The sequence below is a fragment of the Berghia stephanieae genome, chromosome 3 (genome assembly GCF_034508935.2).
Source record: "Berghia stephanieae isolate SIO BIC M18660-M18661 chromosome 3, UCSD_Bste_1.3, whole genome shotgun sequence".
In the NCBI taxonomy this organism is placed as follows: domain Eukaryota; kingdom Metazoa; phylum Mollusca; class Gastropoda; order Nudibranchia; family Aeolidiidae; genus Berghia; species Berghia stephanieae.
Window position 1 is genome coordinate 8,631,621 of NC_088362.1, and position 18,982 is coordinate 8,650,602.

At 31.9% G+C, this 18,982-nt stretch overlaps 1 protein-coding gene across 2 annotated transcripts in view; it reads right to left on the reverse strand.

The window, feature by feature from the left end:
• Positions 1–18,982, reverse strand: part of LOC144967112 (mitogen-activated protein kinase kinase kinase 4-like) — a 45,676-nt gene that overhangs the window by 16,289 nt on the left and 10,405 nt on the right. The window contains exons 9-20 of one of the 2 annotated variants that reach the window (XM_078903950.1): positions 17,945–18,208; positions 17,356–17,505; positions 16,762–16,911; positions 15,446–15,579; positions 15,086–15,167; positions 14,286–14,358; positions 12,167–12,367; positions 10,038–10,142; positions 4,557–4,751; positions 3,430–3,500; positions 2,759–2,875; positions 904–1,063 (exon numbers count right to left, since the gene is read on the reverse strand). In XM_078903950.1, the coding sequence (XP_078760076.1) occupies positions 904–1,063; positions 2,759–2,875; positions 3,430–3,500; positions 4,557–4,751; positions 10,038–10,142; positions 12,167–12,367; positions 14,286–14,358; positions 15,086–15,167; positions 15,446–15,579; positions 16,762–16,911; positions 17,356–17,505; positions 17,945–18,208 (1,702 nt within the window). The remainder of the gene's footprint in view (positions 1–903; positions 1,064–2,758; positions 2,876–3,429; positions 3,501–4,556; positions 4,752–10,037; positions 10,143–12,166; positions 12,368–14,285; positions 14,359–15,085; positions 15,168–15,445; positions 15,580–16,761; positions 16,912–17,355; positions 17,506–17,944; positions 18,209–18,982) is intronic. The other variant, XM_078903951.1, reaches the window with a different exon arrangement.

Sequence of the window (18,982 nt, forward strand, 5' to 3'; positions counted from 1 at the left end):
CGAAAGAGAATTCAATTCTGCTTCAAATAACACCATTCATTTCCCGATCTCATAAACGGCGCTCGCAAGACATCCGGTTGAAAAAGATGAGGTCATAAAAACTGACCGTGAGCATTCCGACCAACCGTTTTCTACACATTTTTATTCAAATCTATTAATATTACTTATTGAACAAAACCATTTTCTTTTTTCCCTATCATAAAGAAAAAAAGGATGATCTTTACAATGACACCAAGTGTAATGCATACATTTTACACATTATTTGAGAGTAGCAGTGTGAAAGTGATGAATTTTCCCGATTTTCATCATAATTTTACCCGATAGTGGCTGGTTTGGAGTACCTGATAATGCCCCACCACATCATTCTCATGTTTTAACTCAAAGTCTGAGTGATGCCAAAGTGAGACTTTTAACATGGCCAGCAGTTTCTCCCCACTTAAACCCCTTCAAGCACATTTGGGGTTTCATGAAACATCAATTAAGAAAAAGACCAAGGGTGAATAGCTCCAAAGAACTCTTTGAAATTCTAACAGAAATTTGGAGTGAAATAGATCCAGTATTCATTAAGTCTCTTACCAAGTCAATGAAGAAATGAATAGTTGCTTTACAGTACAGGTGGCCGGTGGAAGTCATACAAGGTGTTGACAGTAAAGTAAGGTGCTTTAAATTACTGTCTATTTGATAATATATATATTTTTTTTCTTAATATTTTCATTTTTCACCTTGCATTCTTTAAACCCCAAATTGGAGTAAAACGTAAATGAAAAGTATACCTTTCTTTTGTATATTAATGCAATCTTGTTACTTGATTTTATCTTTATTTTCTTCAGACCAGCATTAAATTATAATTTTTAAAAAATTTTACGGTGCAATTACTCCCAATCAACAGTCTCATTTCCTTACCTTTGATATCTCTATGTACAATGTTATTTTCATGAAGATGTGCTACAGCTTGCACAATCTCCAGTGTATACCGTCTTATCATGTACTCTGGCAGACCAATACGGGCAACTTCTTCTATAGAGCCACTGTCACAGTATTCCATAAACATCAGCATATCATCCTGAAAAAAAAGGATATAAAAGGGGGAAAAATTGGTTGTTAGTATATTGCGAGGATGTAGGGTTTAGTGTGTACAGTAGAACTCGGAAATAGCGAGTTCGACGGGTCCACTCCTGATTACTCGCTATTTCCGAGTTCTCGCTATTCCCGAGTTGCCAGGAAAGGTTATAATATTGCTGGTTATTCCCCTCAGTGTGTAATTCGAGTAAAAGCCGTCGCCCCTATTTCAATTTCTTCACAGAAGTGGCAGAATGCTTGGTTTTTTGTTGTTTTTTGTTTTTATTTTCAAGTAAAATCATGACTAGAAAAAAAACAAGAACATAGAAGTGCGTGTGCGTGTGCGTGTGCGCGCGAGTGTTTGTATGCACTCGGCATGTTTGATGAGGTAAGCAAGCGCATCACTCAATCACTGACCCATTGAAATAATGGTTCCACACTCCCCTCTCTCGCTGATCGTGTCGTTCGTTAACGATGCTACTCGCTGACCGAAGCTGCGAAGTGAGGCTTGTTGACATGTGCTTACCTCGCGCGTCGCGTGGCACCACATTAGGTGAATAATTGACCCCCACCCCCAATACACACACACGCACACAAACCCAACCCCCACCCAAATTTGTTTCGCCTATTACGTACTACTACAGACTAGGCTAATATGTAATATTACTCGTAACGAAAAATAAGAAAAGAAAAGAGGCTAGGCTAAAAATATTTAAATTGCCATTGTCTCTTGTTTTGCTTTACTTCGTTCGCAGTCCTAGGCTGGGGCAGGAAATGCTCGTTATTTCCGAGTTGACCTCTTTTTCATACTCGCTACTTTCATGCTAATTTTATTGACTCAAATAAGGGAAAAAAACGGGGATTTAGATTTTACTCGCTATTTCCGAGTTCTCGCTATTTCCGAGTACGTTACTTTCATGTTCAACTGTATTTCAGTATATATCAGTGATGATAATCTTCTGTGGCGACGTAGAATTCAGGGATTATAGGATTAAAAAAAAAAGAAATTTTCCGCTGATTTTGCTGTGTCTGATAAACCATATAGCCACCAGGCTTGCAGTGACAGTAGTACATGGTATAAGCAATATTGTAGGCCTTTAGAATTATCTTGTGGAAGAGACAATTCTCGTGCTGAGACCCACAGAGCATCGACTGTAGTGTAGTCTTCTCAGGCCAAATGGTCGCCCTTGGCTCATTGTACTTTGTACAGTCCTGCAAAACATGTGTAGCATCCTGCTTCCCCTCTCCACAATCACAAATGTCTGTTTCCTATTTGCCTATATTTGTAGCAGAATGAGTGTGGTACTTTTACGTGGTTTCAAACGAGCTTTCACTGATGTTTTGCTCTTGAATCTACTTCTTGATTCTTATCTCATTTGAATTAGCCTCCCTTTGTCTTAAATATTTCTTAGGTGCTCTAGCTAGGTTTAAATTATTTTGGTTATTTATCATCATCCTTTTTACTGGTGCTGGAATGACTTTAAAATCTTGAAATCGCTGTAAAACCCTTAAAAACAAAAATACTTAAACAATGCAGTGAATGGTGAACATTAAAAAAAAATTGTTGAAATATCTTAAAGAATAACTAAATACAAAATTCACAGGCATTTGATTTTCAATGAACGAATTTGATCCCCATAAACTTGACCATTTCTGTGCCTGTTCATGCCTTACCATCTCCTCATTTATAGCCCCTTACCTTATGAACTTCAACTCCAAAGTATTTCACAAGATTCTTGTGGTTGATTCCCTCGAAGTTCTTGATTTCATCACACATCTCCTTCAGAAATTGCTGATCATTGGCTTTAAACTTAATCTAAGACAAAATTAGAAGTAATGAAAAATTTACATGATGATGATAGCATAAATAATAATAATAATAATAATCATAATAATAATAATAATAATAATAATAATAATAATAATAATAATAATAATAATCATAATAATAATAATAATAATAATAATAATAATAATAATAATAATAATAATAATAATAATAATAATAATAATAATAATAATATGGACTTAGCAAAAATACTTTATGAACAAAAGTAAAAATATCTTTCAATTTCATAGTAAATTAGTAAATAAATATTAAAGACGGATCTAATAAAATAACAATCTACGTGAAAGCGTGTTAAGATGATGTAAATGCACCATAGATGTCAGGGTATAAAATCGTGGATATCAAGAATTGTAGCAATTAGCATTAAATCTTCCTGAGAAATATGGAAAAAGATAAAAAGCAAACAAACTTACATTGAAACAAATTTGATAACTATTTTCAAACATTTTTTATATAACACACAATGCGCCCAAAAACAAAGCAAAACAAATGAGGAAAAAAAAAAAAGAGATGCTTCTTACCTCTTTCATGGCCATCAACTCCCCTGTATTGATGTTAACAGCTGTGTAGACTTTACCAAACTGGCCTTCTCCTATTTAGGACCAGAAGTAAACAAAAGAAAGTCAATATCACGATAACATGTCTAAAAATCAGATCCTGTCTAAATAATTATCATGAAACACTAAGTGAGGCCTAAAAATTTATTTTTAAAAACTCAATGGTTTTACTCAAATAAATAGAAAATAAAGGAAGATATAATATAGGGAAGTGAGAAAAAAGCAAACAAACTGGGAAAAAAAGCATGACACTGTTTCAATAGAAAGCAGAAATAAAAAACAATAAAAAATATACAAGTAGCAAGACCAATTTTGATTCTTGCCTAGTTTAATTACAAATCATCTATTAGTTAAGAAGCAATACCGATTAGATCAAAGTCCTTCGAAGTCAGAGAGAGAGAGAGAGAGAGAGAGAGTTAGAGAAAGAGAGAGAGAAAGAGAGAGAGAGAGAGAAGGAAAGAGAGAGAGAGAGAGAGAGAGAGAGAGAGAGAGAGAGAGAGAGAGAGAGAGAGAGAGAGAGAGAGAGACCTTGCCAGAATATTTGACGTATGGATTCTTTTCGGATGAAAATGAAGCTTTGAACACCAACAACAACAAAAAAAAAAAATCGAGAAGAAAAAATTTAGAACAATATAACCTAGAAAAACTTTTAAAATTTGTAATTGTTTTATCACACGCTATAATTACCAAGAAAAACATTATCTAAACCCATTGACTAACATCTTTCCCTTCCCTTACATCTTTTTGATCACCATTTCATTGGAGTTTATCACTGGTCTTGTGTCACTTGATGCCAGACTGACCAAGCTGATGGCATGAAACCGGTAACCGGTAAGGTCACCAAATTGTGGCAATCAACCATAAGTGTCAAATTATAACACAAGACATGGTGACAATTTTTTTTCCATAGATACACATACTAGCTTGAACATGATCCGAGGAAAATATTTGACATGCAAAATAAAATGAAAAATTTCTTTAAATTCCCCCAAAAAATTCAGTGAATTCCAAGGATCTACGGAATATTAACATCAGGGGACAAAAGTTTGAATAAACTTGAAAGCTATTTTGATATAGACCCTGGTCCTCACCAATTTTAATACCCCTCTGCCAGCGAAAGTTGACACGTCGTACATTGACTCTGTAATCTGGCTCTTGAACTCTATTTGCAGGCTTTCCAATGATGCGTTTTTCCTGCAAAAATCGCTCTCTTTTCCTCTCCAACTGTTCAATTCCATCCTGTAACCTTTCGCTGCGACTCTGAGTTCTGTCAAGGGAAGTAAGAGCTGTTTGGGAAAAAAATATTTGAAAAGATAGAAATTAGGAACACATATTCATTCAAAGGTGATTTCCCCTTTTGTATCATAAAGTAGAAAAGTAATTTTGTAAATTTTTCAAAACAGATTTTTGTCAAGATAACATAGTGATGCATTCATCGTTTAGAAAAAAAAAAAAAAAAAAAAACCCAGCTAGAGACAAAGGCTCAAGTTAAAAAATCTTCAATACAATATTCATGTCACGGGCAAATTGAAATATTAGTGGATGTTAAGTAACATTTCGTTCGTCATCATCATCAATTGCCAATTATGCCTGTAAGAATGTTGAGCAGCAGCTAAGTAATATTTACTTATGAATTATTCTTAAATCGAGAAAGAGAAATTTGAAGAGAATTTTTATGAATTACTAACAACTATCTTCCCCAAGATCTTTCATTTGATTTCCAACCCAATCATCATTCTATAAAAGATATAAATGAGTACAAAAACTAAATCATTATGCATCAGAGTTGAACCTGGGACATCATTTGGCAAGTCCATTGATCTAACGATAATTCTAAGTTTCTTGGGTTCAAAGCTGGAAAGTAATATTTCATCATCATCCTTCTTTTTTTTTCAATTTCTAAAACCCTTTATTCTCCCAAAAGCAAAACATTTAAAATTAAATAAATACGATTAAACCCAATTTTTCTGTCTCACAATCTTGAATAATTTTGTCCTTTTTTGGATTTTACTGCTTGACATAAAAGTCAAAGAAATATCTGTGTCAGGCTTGATATGGTTAAAAAAAAAAGTTAATGAAACCATGATAAAATAGATAGTACCAAAATTTCAATGCTACGAATTGGTGGACGTTTTGGACATAGTATTGATCAAAAGAATAAAAATATAACACAATATAAATACCTAAAGCAATGACGCTCATAGTTAGGTACAAGTATTGTACTAGGTCTATATTACATGTATTTAAACATATGATCAAAATGCAGTTTGGTGGGGAATTCTTTAACCAGATAAATTTGTAATCTGGACAAATTGCTGGGAACAGAGGTGTTTGGATTACTGAGATCATTGAGATGTCACTGTAATTTGTAGAAAAAAAGCCCCCCCACCCCCCTCCCCCTTTAACTCAATCTAGGCAGACAGATGTTATTTTAGCTGGAAGGAAGTTGAAAGTCAAAATATTCTAGATTAACAATTAGAGTTAAAAGCATCCAAGAAAAAGTAAGATAAAGGGGACTGGTTCAAAAAGTGAACAGAAATAGATTACAAGAGCACATTATCATCAGTGTACTTAGTTTGCGATCGCCTAAAGTTAAAGTCTCGTCCAGACACAAGCACAGGATCCAACATAGAGAAATACACTATAATGTATTTTAAAAATAAATTCAAAACAAAAACTAAATCAGTACACAATAAAAAGGAGGTTTCAAAGAAAAAAAAAACCCATCACAGACCTGCAAAATTGAAAACTTCAAATTTAGTAATTTTTTAGTAATTTGACAAGGAAATTAGTAATTTCTGAAATCGTGTAAGAACATGCTTATGCGCTGTAGACATGCTTTGTTATTGTTATCATAATCATCATTAATATTATTGTAGTAATTATTAATATTATTATTATGATTATCATCATCATCATCATCATCATTATTATAGTAGTAGTAGAAGTAGAAGTAGTAGTAGTAGTAGTAGTAGTAGTAGTAGTAGTAGTAGTAGTAGTAGTAGTAGTAGTAGTAGTTCTTCTTCTTATCATTATTATTACCATTATCATCAAAATTATGATTATTATTATTATTTAAGTATAACTGAGAATTAAAATTCGTAATTTTCCATAAAATTTAGTTTCTTTTAATTGGCCATGAAATTTGTCTAAAATTTGTAAAATTACGAAAATTTCGCAAGATTCGGCAGGTATGCCATCATCTCCCAAAACCAATACTGGTACATTCGATTGTTTTCTCCTTAGGCAAGGACAATACAAAATCAAGTAATCTCATTCCAAGACAAAGACAGAAAGTAACCTGGAAAAAAGAAACAGATATAGAGGGATAGAAGACAGCAAAAGTGACCTCCCTATCCACCAGAAGACCCCACCTATAAGCAGATGGTGACAAAAGAAAGATACAATGTGTAGGACACCCAGGAGTAATTTCCTGTTTAGGTAAAAAAATTCTTAACTTTGATTGTCACTAATACTTCTTTTTTGTTGTTGGTTGTTTTGGACACAGAGTCATACAAAAAGCTGTTAACCATTCACCGAGACATCGAGAAGGAGTAATTTCCTGTTTAGGTATAACATACTTAACTTTGATTATCACTAATACTTCTTTTTTGTTGGTTGTTTTGGACACAGAGTCATACAAAAAGCTGTTAACCATTCACCGAGACATCGAGAAGGAGTAATTTCCTGTTTAGGTATAACATACTTAACTTTGATTATCACTAATACTTCTTTTTTGTTGTTGTTTTGGACACAGAGTCATACAAAATGCTGTTAATTATTCACGGAGACATCGAGAAGGAGTAATTTCCTGTTTAGGTATATTATACTTAACTTTGATTATCACTAATACTTCTTTTTTGTTGGTTGTTTTGGACACAGAGTCATACAAAAAGCTGTTAATTATTCACGGAGACATCGAGAAGGAGTAATTTCCTGTTTAGGTATAACATACTTAACTTTGATTATCACTAATACTTCTTTTTTGTTGTTGTTTTGGACACAGAGTCATACAAAATGCTGTTAATTATTCACCGAGACATCGAAAAAGGAGTAATTTCCTGTTTAGGTATAACAACTTAACTTTGATTATCACTAATACTTCTTTTTGTATGTTTTGGACACAGAGTCATACAAAATGCTGTTAATTATTCACGGAGACATCGAGGAGTAATTTCCTGTTAGGTATAACATACTTAACTTTGATTATCACTAATACTTCTTTTTTGTTGTTGTTTTGGACACGAGTCATACAAAATGCTGTTAATTATTCACGAGACATCGAGAAGGAGTAATTTCCTGTTTAGTATAAAATACTTAACTTGATTATCACTAATACTCTTTTTTTGTTGTTTTTGGACACAGAGTCATACAAAATGCTGTTAATTATTCACCGAGACATCGAGAAGGAGTAATTTCCTGTTTAGGTATAACATACTTAACTTTGATTATCACTAATACTTCTTTTGTTGTTGTTGTTTTGGACACAGAGTCATACAAAAAAGCTGTTAATTATTCACGGAGACATCGAGAAACTTTATTATATAAGATTCTTGATCTCCTGCATTTGTAATTTTGAACAAGTTCCGAGAGTTTGCATCCTCGGGAATGAGTTTCTAAATTTCTAAAATTTCTAACACAGGACTTCAAAAATCTTATAATTATACCCCTCCAATGAGTGACCTATACTATTTTCTTATCAAAATGTATTCTTTTTAACAATTGTTTGTTCTCAAATTTAACATTGTCAAACCTGCCAACCCTTCACATTCCAAAAGTGGAACCAGAACACCAAAAAATAGGAATTTGAGACAAAAAATAGGAATTTCACCTTTTTAACACCCGACCCCCCCCCCCCCCCCCCCCCCACACACACACACACACACACCTCTTTGCTCTTTTTTCTTCTTACCATTTCATCATTTTAAAAAAAATCGAAATTTTAGAGACAATGGCGGAATAGTACAAAAAGGAAGAGGGAAAATAGGAATGATTCTGCTAAAAGCGGAAGGGTTGGCAGGTATGCATTGTGGTCAGGAAATCATTATGTGTCAGAATCTAATTTTGGTAAAACTGGATGCATGCACAAAGAAAAAAAAAAAAAAAAAAAATTTCTTTAACTCCATTTTTTAACAAAGGATAATAGGGCCGTCACATAATATTTTCGCTGTCATGCTATAGTAGAATCAATGGACTTCTCAGAAAGGTTTAATTTGTACAAAGAAGAATCAAAATAGATTTAAAGAACAAATAACTTCAATCGTAGGTGTTAATTTGGACATCCTGAATAAATTCTAACCTTTCATTTCTTCACCCATTAGTTTTTAAAAAAATGTTGCTGTAAGAAACAGACATCTCTTGGACAAAACATGACATGAATTATGAATACTACGATACAAAACTATTCAAACAATCAAGTCAATTAAAAAATCTTCAGAGTCATGGGATAAATTGATAACACAAATTGTCATCAAAAATATGAATTATTGCTCTAAATTCTATTAAATTCTAAATTAAATGCGTTTTTTTTAATAGACAAAGATGAATGTGAAACTCAATATTACTTTTTTTTAAATTATCAGATACTGAGGACTTCTAAAACAGTCAGATATTGGATAGACTCAAATATGGTAAAAATGAATGATGAGAAAATTGAGGTTTTGTCCAAGCAATCGGATGCAAATATCAATGTTTAGAATATAGAACTAAAAAGATATAAACTGCTGCTTGCAGCTATTTATTGAGAAAGCCTTTATTTACTTCTAAAACTTTATTTTTCGAGAAAAAAAAAAAACTCCAAATAAAAAAACAAAACAGAAACAAACGAACAATAACTCCAGAATCAAAAGTAATGATGTGCATAGTACATGCAACATGAACGATTTTAAAAAATGTTTTACACTGAGACAAGCAAAGATGAACAGGTAAATAATTTTTTTTTAAAAAGTAGAATGCTCTATTCTATAACACTTTTTATGCATTTAACAAATGGAATATGAAAATGTTTGATAGTTGTCACAGTAACAGATATTTTACAACACAAGATCAGGAACTATTAGTATTAGTCCCTGTAAACCAAAAGATTAGGACATGGATCCTATAAAAGAGGCAATAAATAAGTCATGTACAGAGGTCATATAATAGACTAAAAATAGACTCGAAGTGATAAGGGAGGCTAAAAGTAACGAGTACCATGCTCTAGTATTCATTGACTTGACAACCAAAAAGGTTACCCCATTAAAATCAAGTCGAAGGAATGAAATAATAGAAAATGAACCTCAACCTGCGTATAAGGTTACAAAGCGATAGAACTAAAAATATTCAACATGCAGCTCGAGTTACTAGAATAAAAATAATCATGACGACAACATTCACCGAAAGATAATGTTATGGCAATTAAGCATCTGAGAATTTTTTCTAAAGAAATAATGTTTCCACTCAAATAATTGCTTGAAATACAATCTTTTTTTAAACTTAAAATGAACAAAATCTATGAAGTGCTTGGGGTGGCAAATAATACAGAGAAAGCCGACAAGTAATCACTCCATACACCATGTGTACATCAATACAACCTTTTGAGCCGTACTGTGAGGAAGCTATGTCCAAAATAATGCCTCCATCTTCTGAATCCAGCACTGAGATTTCCGGAAGTTCCGGAATGGAGTGCCGATTATAGCCTGATCAGAGTTTGTGAGTATGAGCGTGAGGCATGAGAAAGGGAAACATAGCTTAGATGATATCACAATACACACAAAAATATGAAATGAAGTAATTTGATGATATCAAAATACACATAAAAATTATGATTTGAGGTAATATTTGTCAGAAACAATACCAAACCCCAAAACGTCCCACTCAAGAAACTTCCTGAACACTTTTCATTCTCTAAAGGGAATTATTTATCACTTTTCCATTCATCAACGGACCAGTATTTGATCGACTTGAGTTTAAATATTGATATCGTTAAAACCAATCTAGGTCATAAAATTTTCATAAAAGAAAAGGGTAATAAAGAAATGAAACCAATTAAATAAATAAATTAACAAATAGTAATGGTAAAAGTAGTAGTAGATGCAGTATTAGTAGTAGTGGTGGTGGTAGTACCAATAATAATAATAATAATAATAATAATAATAATAATAATAATAATAATAATAATAATAATAAAAATAATAATAATAATAATAATAATAAAAATAATAGTAATAATAAAATCAATAATAATAATAATAATAATAATAATAATAATAATAATAATAATAATAATAATAATAATAATAATAATAATAATAATAATAAATAAAAAAAGAGAGATGAGAGAGGACTAAGTATTTAGCTGTAATTTGTCACCTGAATTCTGTTTAAATTAAAACAAAATGTCAACGATTCTATTCATTGCATTGAAATATAAAGTGCTATTTTTAAACAAGCATTTCAAATAATTCAACCTCGATTTGAGATTATTTTACGGCAATTTGTGTCATTTTATTGCGTAACATAAAATTATTTCCATTATAGCTCATGCAGTGAAAATGTCAAAAAAGTGAAAAAGCAATTGATGAGTTTAGGACACCACTCATCATTATTTCTGTCTTCTATCTGCGATCTCGTATAAAACAAACCATATATATAGCGGTTTAGAGTCAAAAAGAAAATCAATAGATATCAATTTCAACCCTTTTATTCAGAATGGTGAGGTATTATTTGGGTAACAACAAATCTCTCTCAGCAGCATTTACAGACTTGCCAAATTGAAAACTTCAAATTTAGTCATTTTAATGTCAATTTTTAGTAATTTGAAAAGGAAATTCGTAATTTCTGAAATTGTGTATGAACAACCACAATATTATTATTATTATTATTATTATTATTATTATCAACATCATCATTATTATAGTAGTAGCAGTAGTAGTAGTAGTAGTAGTAATAGTAGTAGTAGTAGTAGTAGTAGTTGTTCTTCTTCTTCTTCTTTTTCTTATCATCATCATCATTATTATTATTATTATTATTATTATTATTATTATTTTTATTATTTATTATTATATTAATTATAAAATTATTATATATTTTAATTATCATTAAGATTCTAAGAATTAAATTCGTAATTTTCATAAAATTCGTATTGGCATGAAATTGTGTAATCGAATTACGAAAATTAGCATTTGCATTTAACTCCATTAAAGCAAAAAACTGAACAGTAAATCTGTACATTTATAAACCTGTCACAGGAAACAACAAAAATACCCAACAAAAATCGAACCAACAAAAAAAAAAATTCTAAATAAAGAAAATTAGAATTTGAGGAAAAGACTTTGTTTCAGCCAAAAATGCATGTTTTAAAATACAAAATAGGTATTTTCTAACCAAATTTGAAAACATCAATTTAAGAGTGAAATACCATTATTTTAATAAATAACTGACTCAAAAACATCTGTATATAACAACTTAACTTGTATAAGGAGCAGGATTGCAATCTTATCCTTTCTTCATCATATCCAAGATAACAATTTTTTTTTTAAAAAAAAAAGGAAAAAGAAAAACAAACACAAACAAAAACAAAGAGTATATAAACAAGAAGACTAGATAAGCCATTTGGCTGCTGAGAAGAATTCCATGGAAAAAACAAATACAAAATCTTGACCACCTGTCTCACACTTCAAAGAAAAAAAAAACAAAAAAACCAGAAGCAAATAGAACTTACGATTATCAGCAAAGAAAGAAGATCCAGGAGATGATGGGGTGGATACCATACTTCCTGTTGAATTGTGTCCATCGGTGTGGCCAATAATTTCACTCTGTGCTGATCTGGCTGAGATGGACCGCGTGTAACGAGTATTCTCAGGACATGAACTTAACCGCTGCATAGTGCGAGGGACTTCCAAGTTGGATTTTAATGTGATACCTTTTATAAAATAGAGAAATAAAAGAGACATTTCTTCTATTATGCGCCTAGAGCTTTATTGTATAGAGGATTGGGTGCAATATAAATAAATTTCATTCTTCTTATTATTATTATTATTTAGAAAAAAAAAAAGGAAAGAAAAGAAAAGTTGACATAATCCATGATCAAAAATAGTAATAATAGAACTAATTTCAACAACACGAGGAAACATCCAACTGCCTCAGCACCTTAACAAACATGATGACATTCTAAAGCTAAGAACACTTGCACTAAACAGAGATTTATGGAAACAAATTACTAACTGGACACTAGAAACAGACTGACACACTCGAAGTAAGACACACATTCACGGCAAGCGTCCATAGAGACTGCGCAGCCATATTTATTATTATTTTGTTGATGGAAAGCTTTTAAAAATTTTTTTTTTAAAAACATTATTTAAACATTTTAATCATTAATTATCTTATTTATTAATCATTGTGATAATGGCTGGATTATATTACTTTAATTTTTTTCCCGAAAAGTGGCAATAAATGTCGACATTGGTGACAATAGAAAAACGCCTGGCTTCATTTTAAACCAACAATTGACACCTTTAAAAGCTTGTGATATGGGATAAAACATATTTTTAAAAACTCACATCAATACAAGTTTTAATATAATTCATGGAATAAAACTTGTACTAAAAGACACTTATTAATTACCTGGTACTTATTTTTTGCCTTTGATTAATGATTTTGTAGTCACTTTTTATTCAAGGTTCAAATGTAAACATAGGAAAACATATTCTTATTAAAAATGGCAATATGAGGTTGATATGCAACACAGAAAGCAGTCTGGGAACATATTCATCCCAATTTGGAATCATATTCTTTCATTTACTTAAATGTGTTTTGTTTCCAATTATAACAAAAAATAATACGGTTCTATCAAATGTCCAAAATTTTGAACTCTCTTAATATTTAATAATTATTTAAGTAAATATGCCAATCAGAAACTTAAATATTGAATACTGAAAAGTAAAAAAAAACAACAAAATGAAAACTCCATAATTTCTTCAAAAGTTGAGAACAAAATGCTGTTATTGAAAATCGAAAAAGTGTGACTTAATCTTTTTTTTCACTGGATTGCTATGTACTGTCTGTGCTGCTGTATGGTTGTGAGAGCTGGACCATAAACAAGACCATGGTTAAAAAACTGGAGGCAGCGGAAATGTGGTTTTACAGAAGAATGATGAGGGTGTCATGGGTGGAAAGGAAAAAAATGAAGAAAATTTTAGAAATGGCAAACAGAAAAAGATCACTGATAACAAAAATCATCAAACGCCAAATGGAATTTTAGGACACATTATCCGCCACCCTGGTTTGGAAGTACTCGCCTTGACTGGAAAGATGAATGGAAAAAGAATAAGAGGAAGACAAAGAATAACTTATTTGAAAGGGATAAGAACTTGGACAGATGAAGCTGAGAAAGGTGGCGCTGCTTTAATAGAATTGGCAAGAGATGGATCAGCTTGGCGGAAGATGACCTCCGACGTCTGCTTCAGATATGGAACTACATGAGATGAGATGAGACATAACATTATTTTAAAATTCACTTAAATTTGTTATTGGCATTTAATAAAAAGGCCTTTGCTTTACACTCAATTAATCTCATATCTCAATCAATATATATATATAAATATAACCCAGTTAACTGTCGTACTCTGGAAAGAAACACTTTAAAAAATTTGGCCAGAAAACTTTTCATTCAAATATCAATTGATTACAAACCTCGGACCTCTTGTCAAGATGAAGGTCATTTAAATCAATAAGTATTTATTGATGAACAAACTGTCTGGCCGAATTTTAAAATACGTATCTTTCCAGAGTATGACATTTAACTAGTTTAACATGAACTACTTGTAACTCCAGGTTACCTTGTCCTACTGTCTTGGGGTGAATGGATCCAATAATATGATTCAAGCATTTCCATATCAATTGTTGGAAATTCTGGGGAAGTGAAGAAAAAGAAAAAAGAAAAGAAAGAAAATAAATATATTACACTAGTTGCTATTGACTCTTGGTTGTATATTTTTACATTTTTGTGCATTTGCATATATATATATATATGTATAAATTGTTGCCATAGATTCTCAACTTTTGTTAATAATTATTTGCCCTGCCACTGATCTTGTAACGAATTTCCATTTTTTGGATGAATAAAGTATATATTATTATTATTAGTGACATATTAATTTGTATCTTATGAAGATACACATTTCAAAAAAATGATCAAAACAATGTCGTTTTCAAATTACCGGATTCCTTATAAAAATTAAGACTAGATAAAATAAGAGGGCTAGCTCTCCAATGCCTAGAATCTCTCTTTTACTTCATAATTGAACAACATGCATATGAGGTAAAGGGAAGATTTTTCATCTATTTGCTGCTGTTAGTTTCTTTATTAATCAAACAATTATAAATTATCAGCATAATTTAGCAGTTCTTCAAGAATTCTCATTAGTGAAGTTATTTGGCAGAAAGTGTGATTGAGCAAAGAACCTGAAAACTTTTGAATAGAGTTTTGAAAAATCAAACTTCGAGTGTAAGCGTTGATGTACACAGTTTCTCATTCATGTTATAAACCATAATAAAAAATTAAAAAAAAAACATTCTGATATCATATATATCAATTAGGTAAGGTAAAAATAGTTACTCAGAGGATTATACATTATACCTTGAATTCTTCAGCATCTAAGTAGACGATGTTCCTCGGCTCACACACAACAGAGACAAATTCAAGTCCTTGAGTTGCCCATCTAAAAGAGAAATCACATTTAGAAAAATATAATCAAACTACTAGAGGTCTCAGGCATATGTTACATCAATAAAACAAAACTTTTAAAGGAAATGAATAAGGACATAAAATGTAAAAGTACTGAAATTTTAATAAGCATCTGATCTGATGTAACTCAACTACATATTACCCGTCTTTAAGAATCAATAAAAAATTATTTAAAAAAACAACAAAACAAAAACAAAAAACCCCCACCAAAAATTACAAAATCACAAAGGAAAAAGAAATGCTAAATATTACCTTGGCCTAATTCCTCGTCCATATTCACACTTGTTGGTGACAAACTCCATCCAGTCCTTGGCAAATGCTACAATCATCTGGCATTGCTTCTCTCTCTGGTCACGTGAGGCAAGACGCATCAAATCTTTTTGATACTGAAAATGGTGAAAGCAGACACAGATATTACAAAAACAGATTAACTTATGGACATCTTTAAAATATTGAGTCTTTATATCAAAGCTAGTTGTTCTTGCCTTTTTCTTCCACCTCAAATTACAAAAGGAAAAAGAGAGATATGGTTTAATGCTCTTTATAATATTACTGATTTCATGGTGGTTGCATTAACTGAAAAAACCCCCCCAAAAAACCAGAACAAATGATAAAAACATGTGGATGAAAAATGAAAAAAACCTTTTGTGTTTAGAGAACTACAAGTGTCTTCATCTATTCAAATGCAAATAACAATATTCCAACACTATCTGCAGGCCCTGATCAGCACCATATAATAAATTTTAAAAGATTTCAGTCATTTGATAAAAATACACGTTTTCCATACCTTGATTACATACAATATTTCAAAATTTTCAGAACAATTTAAAAACATGATCAGACAATAAATGCAAAAAGATATTGCGAAAAATTGGACAAGTTGAGGGAGGCTGTGTGGCTAAAGAGACGGGCAGTTAAGCAGGGGCATTGTTTTCCAACACGACAACACAACACCACATAACGCAGACATCACAAAACTGGCTGAAAAATCATGGATGGGAAGTTTTACCACAACCTCCTCATAGCCCTGATATATGGCACCATCCCACTTTCATCTGTTTGGACATATGAATCACCCCTTGGCTGGAAAACGGTTCAAGGACGACAATGAACTGAACTCAGATGTTGAGGATTGGCTCAAATGACATCAATTTTTAAAGGAGGGAATGTTTGCCCTTCTGTTGCGGTGGAGAAAATGCATCGATCAGCATGGCGATTATGTCGAAAAGTAGATAAATGGAATTTACATCTGCTGTGTAAGTTTAATTAAATTTGCTCAACACATTTCAGAGATAGGGCCTTACTTACCTTAATTTTGGGACAGCCCTCGTTTGATAAACAAACTTTAAAAAATAATATGACAAAAGGTAAGATATAATAAGATTATAAAAAAACAAAATTCAGATACTTAAAAATCAAGAATTCACAGAAATAAATACTTTTTAACATATATCAAAGCGTTGACCTATTATTTTGACCAACCTTCTAATAGTGAGATTTTAAAACCAAAACAAAATTAACATTTTATACTGGAGACAATATATGGAGTATTAGCAATGAGTACCAACCTCAAACCCAAAGTCGTATATCTTAATCATGGTCTCTCTATAAACCTTAAGAATGCTTTCCTCCTGCTGTATGATCTCAATGGAATTGAGCTTTTCATTGACTTGTTTGATGGCTTGTGACACTTTCATCATAAGGTCAAGGGCATTGGTCTGGTAATTATAAATAAAAAACAAGTTTACACATATAAATATAGATAAACTTATCTATCATTACCCAAACGGAGAAAACACTCTACAGCACAACAGACAACAGAAGAAGACCTCCACTTACAACTGCATGGCATTGGACCATACATCACACGCTCAACAAAGGCCTCTAGATTGTAGGCATTATATATTGTAGGATTATATATATACTTCATGCAAGCTCTGAGCTCATACAAACGTAAAACAATGCGTGCACCCTGTAATATATAAAGATGAACAATAAGGTATTTTAATCTTAACTTGAAGTGGGTCACATCTTAGTTGCTAAAAAAAAAAAGAGTTGAATTTGAGAATTTTTAAAAGGTTAAAAGCTAAATTTTGTTGGAAATTATATGTCATAATAATTATCACATATTTGGCCGTTGATGAGTTGGCCTGTATACTTACCTTGAGCTCTGATAAAGATTCAGCAATAGATTGGTGACACGATGTTTGTTCATTAATGAGTTGGACTTGTTTTCCCATGCTAGCCTCAAACTTCTTTCTCTGCTGAGTTAGCACACTTGAATGGGTCACCACAAACAAAAGGCCCATTACCTAAAAGCAAGAAGGAATTTAAAAATGACTGAGAACTTTGTTTTCCAACTTCTTATTGGTATGGGAAAAAAAAATGTGTAAACTCTTAATATTGTTGAGTTTACAGATCGTCGCAGAAACGAAATGTTACACAAAAAAAATATGCACGAATTTAACCATTTTTTGTCTAATGTAGTTTCTATGGGACAGAACTCGATATGGTCTTTGCTTCGTACCCAGATAGTTTGATGCCCCCCTATGACCTCAAGAAGTTATCTCACTCTAGCTTAATTTGCAACTCTATACCGCGGCTGATGCCTAGGATAATCCAGTCTTCCCTTGGAATAAGCCCTAAAGAAAACCCTCCCTTTGGGAATGGATAAAGGGAATATTATTTATTTTTTACATGCAGTGCAATATAAAACATCATATAATTCTCCAGAATATATAAGTGACTAACCTCAATGTGTGATAAGGCAATGGTTGTCTCTGCTGTCGGTTCCACATGAACAACATTGCCAGTCCACAGAGGACATTCGGGGACATGGTCTGTTCCATTCTCACACCGCAACATTAGTAAATAACCCTCTTCCTTGACACCGCTACTGTCTTGAGAATCTTCCTGCCCCAATGTTACATTCAAAAGCTGGAGTATGAGCAGTGTATTGGAGATGATGGATTCTGGTATAAACATCATGTAACCAGCAGTCAAGGGTGCCAGGACCTAGATGAGGTACGTAAAAATGTTTACATGGAACTTTTAATGACTTGATAAGATAAGATAAGATAAGATATACTTTATTCATCCAACAAAATGGAAATTCGTTTACAGATGTGGCATGCATGAAAATGTATAAACACAAAGTTGAGAATCTATGGCGACAATGTATATATATATATATATATATATATATATATATATATATATATATATATATATATATATATATATATATATATATATATATATATATTTATATATATATATTTATATAATATATGAAAATGCACAAAAATGTAAAAATATACAACCAAGAAGAGTGGAGATAGTTGAGACATAAAATCCAAAATTCTGATCATTGACATCAAAATAAGAATTCCAAAACACTAATGTTCTAATTTCAATTTCAGACATTCTGGATAAGCAGAGAATAATGCATGTTTTGATATGAGGATTTCATAAGAACTTATAACAGTGCTGATGGTGACAAAAAGTGAAAAAGTAGGAAAATGTTGAACAATTACCTTTAAGCCCCATTTTTACTGCACTAAACCCCACTTTTAGAGCAATTGAGATGATAGACTATCATTGATACTCTAGCTAACTTCTGGAGAGTGGGAAACTGCACCTGTGTGTTTCACCACACATCAACGCTCTCATTGCTAGCACATTGTTTCGAGAAAATGTAATTTTTACAAGGAGGAAATTCCTCCTCTGGACTCAAAATCGCGGATTTCCGCGGATCAGAGGAAAACCATCAGCACTGTTATAATTTAG